This window comes from Corvus brachyrhynchos, unplaced genomic scaffold (assembly GCF_000691975.1).
Source record: "Corvus brachyrhynchos isolate BGI_N302 unplaced genomic scaffold, ASM69197v1 scaffold166, whole genome shotgun sequence".
NCBI classification, from domain to species: Eukaryota; Metazoa; Chordata; class Aves; order Passeriformes; family Corvidae; genus Corvus; species Corvus brachyrhynchos.
In genome coordinates, this window is record NW_008239671.1 from 195,648 (window position 1) to 202,118 (window position 6,471).

General features: G+C 57.5%; 1 protein-coding gene and 1 long non-coding RNA gene across 2 annotated transcripts in view; one reads left to right on the forward strand and one right to left on the reverse strand.

The window, feature by feature from the left end:
• Nucleotides 1–6,471, reverse strand: part of DCTN1 (dynactin subunit 1) — a 51,114-nt gene that overhangs the window by 40,458 nt on the left and 4,185 nt on the right. Inside the window, 1 exon segment of the mRNA XM_017742383.1 lies at nt 1,442–1,687. Coding sequence (XP_017597872.1) covers nt 1,442–1,687 — 246 coding nt within the window.
• Nucleotides 2,817–6,471, forward strand: part of LOC108448666 — a 7,425-nt gene continuing 3,770 nt past the window's right edge. Inside the window, exon 1 of the long non-coding RNA XR_001864630.1 lies at nt 2,817–5,166. This is a non-coding gene — a long non-coding RNA (uncharacterized LOC108448666). The remainder of the gene's footprint in view (nt 5,167–6,471) is intronic.

A 6,471-nucleotide genomic window follows, 5' to 3' on the forward strand; every position in this document is an offset into this window, starting at 1 on the left:
GAGCCACCTGGGATAGTGGGAGGTGTCCCTGCCTGTCAGGGGGTGGCACTGGGTGGGCTCTGAGGTCCCTCCTGGTCCTGCAGACCCAACTTTGTCCCTGCAAACCCCTCCAAGCCTCTCCCAGCTGGCAGGAGAGGCCGAGAGGGACGGACGAGGGAGCTGGGTCCACGTGTCCGGTTTTAATGTGTGGGGAACTGGGAGTGTGGTGGAATTACATTTGGGAAATCTCCGTGGTGATCCCAGGAGAGCAGCAGAGCTCCATCCAGCAATTCCTACACGCCAACAGAGTTTGGGTTGGATAAAACCATGAAAAGCTTCCTGGCACGTTTGCCTCCAGCTCTGGCGAGCTCCGCTCTCTGTGTTTATCCCATTATTTAAAGGATGGGGATCCTTTTCCCTCCTCCTGCCTCGAGCTGGTGACAAAGGGACTGAAGCAGGGAATGGCTGCACTCATCTTAAAGGCCTTTCCCAACCTCAGTGATTCCTGGAGTTTCTCCTGGATGAGCCCTTTGCTGCAGCCTCTGACCACGTGTGATCCAAAGGCTCTTCCAATGGGACAGAGGATGTTGGGATGGACCCCAGGACCCAAATCCCCTCATTCTGTGCTCAGCTTTCCTCTGTCACCCAGTGCCAAGGCCCCAGCAAGGAGAGGCCACAGGGTGGGACACAAAGCAGCCCCTTTGTGCCAGGGAGGGGACAGGAGCTGGGGGCCTCCAGTGTCACCTCTCTGCCCTTGGAAGGTGACACAGGGAATTTACCTGGAGGATGTTTGCTCTGGAGGGAGCTCCTGGTTCCTGGGGGAGCACACGAGCAGCAAAGCTCAGCAGCTCCATCCCCACCGCATGTTTTATCCAAACCAAGACAATCTCCTTCCGGGTAAACACGGTTTAGTTAAAATTCCCTGGCTCTGCTTCCAGGTAAACGTCCAGGATCGATCCCAAACTCCACCTGCTGCAGGTGATAAATACAGGGCAGCACAGGGCTGGGCACTTCATTGGGAAGCAGAACGAAACCGCTGGGAATTCACCCAATCCATCTGAAAACATTCCGCAATAACCCTGTGGGATGAACAGGACCTCAAGGAATTGTGCAGAGGGGGCTTGGAGCCACACCAGGTGAGGTTCAGCTCGGGTTTGGAGTGTGCTGTTCCCTGCTTTGTGGGAGACGGAGATTCCCAAAAATAATGGACATTGGGAAAATTCCTCCTGGGAAGGGCTGCCCAGGGTAGTGGTGGAGTCCCCACCCCTGGAAGGACTTAAAACCTCGACAATTCCATGATTCCATGATCCTATCACAAACATCACATCCATATCTATATTTCAGCAGGCACTGGAGCGAAGGGATCTGGATTTTCTCCCAAAACCTGGGTGGGAAGCGCTGCTTAAACGAGCGAGCCGCCATCCGCGCGCTCCCGAGGAACGCCGGGATCGATCCCACCCACCTGCGACTGCCGCACGAAGATGCCGTGGTTCTCCTCGCAGGTGAAATACTTCCTGCCCTGCACCGTGCCATCGTTCTTGCCCTTGGCCTCGTCCAGGATGACCCCGACCCATTTGCCGGTGGCGAACAGCGTGGCCCCCACGTAGGCCACGGTGCCGCGGTGGCCCTTGCCGATGACCTCCACGCGGGAGCCCACCTTCAGGGGCTTGCTGCCGCCGTCCGCGCTCATCCTGGGCGTGCTGGAGGCCTGGGGAATCAGGGGAAAGCGCAGCTTGAGAAGCTGGGACAGGCAGAACGTTTGGATATCGGGATGTTTCATCGCCCTCCACCCCCTGTTTTATTTTGGGAGGCAGCCAAGGGTGATTCCTTCCACAAACCAGGGCACAGCCGCCATCAGTGGTCGCTCCGGCCTCACAAATCTGATTAATTCCTTTTTATAGCATTTTTATGAGCCTTGGGGGGAAAAAAAACCACCCCAAGAGCAGCACAATCAGCCTTAACCAACTCGTGCTCCATCTTTTCCTGCTGTATCAGCGTTCCCATGGTTTTCCAGCCTGGGAATTCTGTGCCCAGGAGCACACAGACTGTGTGGGACACAGGTCGTTGTCCCATCCCCTCACATTGTTGGGATCTGGTGGTTCCCGTGGTGTTCCTGGCACTCCCCCGTGCCCTGACTCGGGGTATCCCAACCTTGGAATGTGGGTGGGAAAGTCCAGCAGCTTTCCAAGTGGGATTGTCATGATCCAGGAGAGAGGAAATGGCCTCAGGTTGTGCCAGGGGACGTTTAGATTGGATATTGGGAAAATTCCTCCTGGGAAGGGCTCTCCAGCCCTGGCACAGGTGGAGTCCCCACCCCTAGAGGGATTTAAAACCTCGACAATTCCATGATTCCATGATCCTGTCATAAACGTTACATCCATATTTATATTTCAGTGGGCACCAGGACACTCCAAGCACGACATCCCGGGATGCACCTGGGTTCAGGCATGGTTATCCAGGTGATCCATGCTCTTGGAGCAGCAATGCGGTGATGGATGCGAGGAATTCCATGGGTACTGGAGACCCCTGGGATTATTGAAATCACAGGGAATTTGTTGGGATCCACCCCCAGCACCTCCTGCTCTGCAATCAGCCTGAGTAAAACAGATTAACCATGGAATCCTGGAATGGTTTGGGTGGGAAGAGACCTTAAATCCCATCAATCCCACCCCCTGCTGCGGGCAAGGACACCTCCCACTGTCCCAGGCTGCTCCAAGCCCCATCCAACCTGGCCTTGGACACTTCCAGGGATCCAGGGGCAGCCACAGCTTCTCTGGGCACCCTGTGCCAGGGCCTGCCCACCCTCACAGGGGAGCAATTCCTTCCCAAAATCCCACCCAAATCTCCCCTTTTCCAGTGGGAAGCCATTCCCTGTATCCTGTCCCTCCATGCCCATGTCCAAAGCCCCTCTCCAGATCTTTTGGAGCCCCCTCTTCAAACCCTGACACCTTTCAATCCCACTGCCTCTATCCCAGAGGGGACAGGGATGTTCCCTGTCCTGCTCAGCTCCATCTTTCCGCTCATCCTAAACTCCCAGCAGCCCCCAAACCGGGATCAGTTTGGCATTTCCCCCACCCCTCGTGTCACTGGTTCTGGTCATTGTGCAGAAATGTGGAGTTTTGGTCACTCTGGGCCCAGCTTCAGCCAAAGAATCCGTTCTTTATCCCAGGAAAACAGAGCCTCTTTCACCCGGCACGGCAGGGAATGGCCGGGAAGGCCCTGCGGACAAACCTCAGCCACAGCTGGACACCACAGGGGGTTTGGGAGATTCAGGGAATTCTCAGCCTTTGGAAGAACCCTGGGGACTTTGGAAGCTCCTGGAATCCCACCAAACCATCCCCTTCTCTTGTACATCACTTCCCGAGGTCGGAACGAATGTGGAGCGAACCCACCGGGTTTGGGGTTCTGTGACTGAAACCAGGGATGAAGGTTTTCCCACAAGCCTGAATTCCGGGTTTCTTCCAAACACAACTGGCAGAAACCAAAATAATCTCGTATTAAACCCCAAAATCCATCACCCAACAACGAAACCCAAGACCTCAAAGGCAAAATCGACGCTCCAGATCCAGATCCAAATATCTCCCAAAGTTCTGGCTCCTTCCAGCTGCCAAGGCTGCAGCAATGTCCAGCAAGTGCGTGGAAAATCATGTCCCAGGTGTGATGGAAAATGAGAGCAGAGCTCCAAGGAAACAAGAAGCCCAAAGGAAAATCCCAAATCCCCAGTAAATGGCAGGGTTCCTGGACCAGGAGTTTTTATCCCTCCCCATTTCCGTTTGGCACCTGCAGCCCGGTAAGATCCACTGGATGTGACGCATTCCAAGTCCTGGCATTGGGAAGCCATTCCTGGCATCCTGTCCCTCCATGCCTTGGCCCAAGTCCCTCTCCAGCTCTCCTGGAGCCCCTTTAGGCACTGGAAGGGGCTCTGAGCTCTCCTTGGAGCCTTCCCTTCTCCAGGGGAACATTCCCAGCTCTCCCAGCCTAGCCCTGACGGACATTTGCCAACCAGCACTGATTTCATGGAAACTCTTCCCGAGTCTTTCGCACTTGGGAAAAGAAGGAGAGCCCAGAATGAATCTCCTCAACCACATCCCATCCCTCAGGAGCAGGAAGTGGTCTCCACCTTCTGTTTCCAATCAATCAGAAGTTGGGTCTGTGAGACACTTGGAAGCTCCAATCCAAAGGATAAACCCCCAACTGGAATTCCTATAAAACCAACGTGATTAATCCAGGTTTTACAAGAGGAACAACTGTCCCAGCTGGAAGCAGGTGGGATGGGCATTCCCAGCTATTGTCCCAGCCGGGTGACCGTGGTCGGGAATCCGATGGCCATCCCAGGAGAGATGGACACACCCGTGGTCACTCCTCCTGGCCGTGGTGACAATCCCTGCCCAGCTGTGGACAGGAGGGACAAACATGGGGACAGTTATCTTTGGGAACGCCACGGCACAACAGCCTGGCAGGAGCCAGTGACACAGCCCAGAATTCCCTCAGCTTCCCAGGCCAGCTCCTCATGGATCCCCCCCTCTGCCACACCGACATTCCCAGGGGAACACACTCGGGAATTCTGGGAACGGGGGTACGGACAGCGAGAGAAGAGGATGGAGGAGCAGAACTGTGGGAAGCCACATGGGAAGAGAGAAGGGCGGGGGCCACTCATAGTGACAGCCCTGTCACCGCTCGGTCTGGAGCGGCAATAAACTCCTAAATCCCAGTAAATGGGAAATGCAGGGATTCACAGTGGAGGCAGTGGGGGCCAGCTGGGGAGATCCAGGGCATAGGGCAGGTGGTGGGAATGGGGCAGCCAGAGGAGCAACCAGGAATGCTGAGCCTCTGCAGCAGCTCCCACTGGAGGAAGCCACCAGGCCAGGAGGAGCCTGTCCCCACTCCAGGGACACCTGCACCAGGTGAGGGACAAGCACATGGATGCACTGCCACCACCACAGGAGACTCTGCCCCCCACAACTTCCCGAAATCCAGCATTTTCCTGTTTTCCCCCCTTTCTGAAGCATGATAGACATCCACAGACTGACTGCTCTGCTGTGTGAAGATCCTGGTGCCGAGCTACTGAAAAGGGGATGAATTCCCAGCGATTTGGGTCACCCCTGTGCTCCATCCGAGGGCTTCAGTGATCCGCTCCATCCCAGTGGATCACCCCGGGAATATTCAGTGTGTTCCTCCCCCGTGCAGGTGAGTCTGACGGAGCCTCAAACTGTCACTCAAAGCTCAGATCAAAAGTTTTGGGAGAATCCCGAGCAGCCAACTCTGACAAGATACAAATCCCAGGCGTGACCCACAAAGCCAGAAAAGGGAAAGACTTGGGGAGAATTCCGGGTTTAAGCCTGGTCAGTGCCGAGTCGATGGTGCTGCTGCCACAAGATCCCTGTGGAAAGGAGGGATCGCCCTGGGACTGAGGGTGGCTGCTCTGGGTGACACCAGGATGTGGCACTGGACTCCAAGCTGCCCAAATGGAAGGGTTTGGGTGTCTCTGGACACCGGGAGCAGTGTCCCCAAAACCTGGCAGGGACACAGCCCCGGGAAGGGCCGGCACAGCCATGGTCCCTGCGGTGCCCATTCCAAAATCCACGTGAGCCCAACAGGGATAACCTGCTCACAGCACCCTGCCTGCAGTGTCCAGCGCTGCCCTGGGACCCCCAGGATTCCCGGGATCCCCAGTCCTGCCACCAGTCCCAAAGCCACATCTCCATCAGCCCTTGGAGCCAGCGTTTGGCTCCTTCCCTGCCCCCTTGGAGCCCCCAAATCCCTCCAGGCTGTCAGGACTCAGGTTGGAATTTCACCCCCTTCATCCAGCTCCCCATGGAAAACAGGGAGGTTTGAGGAGCAGGCAGGGGGCTCCAGCCCCCACAGACACACATGGACACACACTCGGACCCCGCAGGGGTGGGCAAAAAAGGCTCCAGGCTGGCCAGTTTTCCCGAGCTGCTCCCTCCGCAGCTAAATCCCTTTGGCCACAGCCCAAATCCCACCGGCTCCGGGCCTGGCGTATCCCACAGCGGGCAGGACACGGTGCCCACGGAGGGTCTGGGGGTCCCATGGAGCGGTGGGAAGGCTCTGCCCACCCCGGCTCCATGCCGGAGTCGCTGCCGAGTTGGCACAGCCAGGCCCAAACGCGCTGGCAGTGCCCGGCGGGGTCTGGGACACAATGTCACCGCGGCGGCGGCCACAGAGGGACACAGCGACAGGGAGAGAAAGTCCCGGGCAAGGCCTGGCCCGGGGGGCCGCTGGCACCGCACAGCCCAGGGGTAGCTGCAATACGGAAAAACCTGGAAGCGCTTGCCAGGCCCGCGGAAGCTCGGGATCGCTCCGTGCCGCCTGGAAAACCGGCCCGGAGGGGGGGGAGCCCGCGGCAGGCAGGAAAACACGCCGGGATCTTTGTGCTGAGCAGCCCCGGCAAGGCTGCGCCGGAGCCCCGGGAAGGGGCTGAGCCGGAGCGGCCGCTCGGCCGCCGGGGGACTTAATCGCGGGAAAGAATTT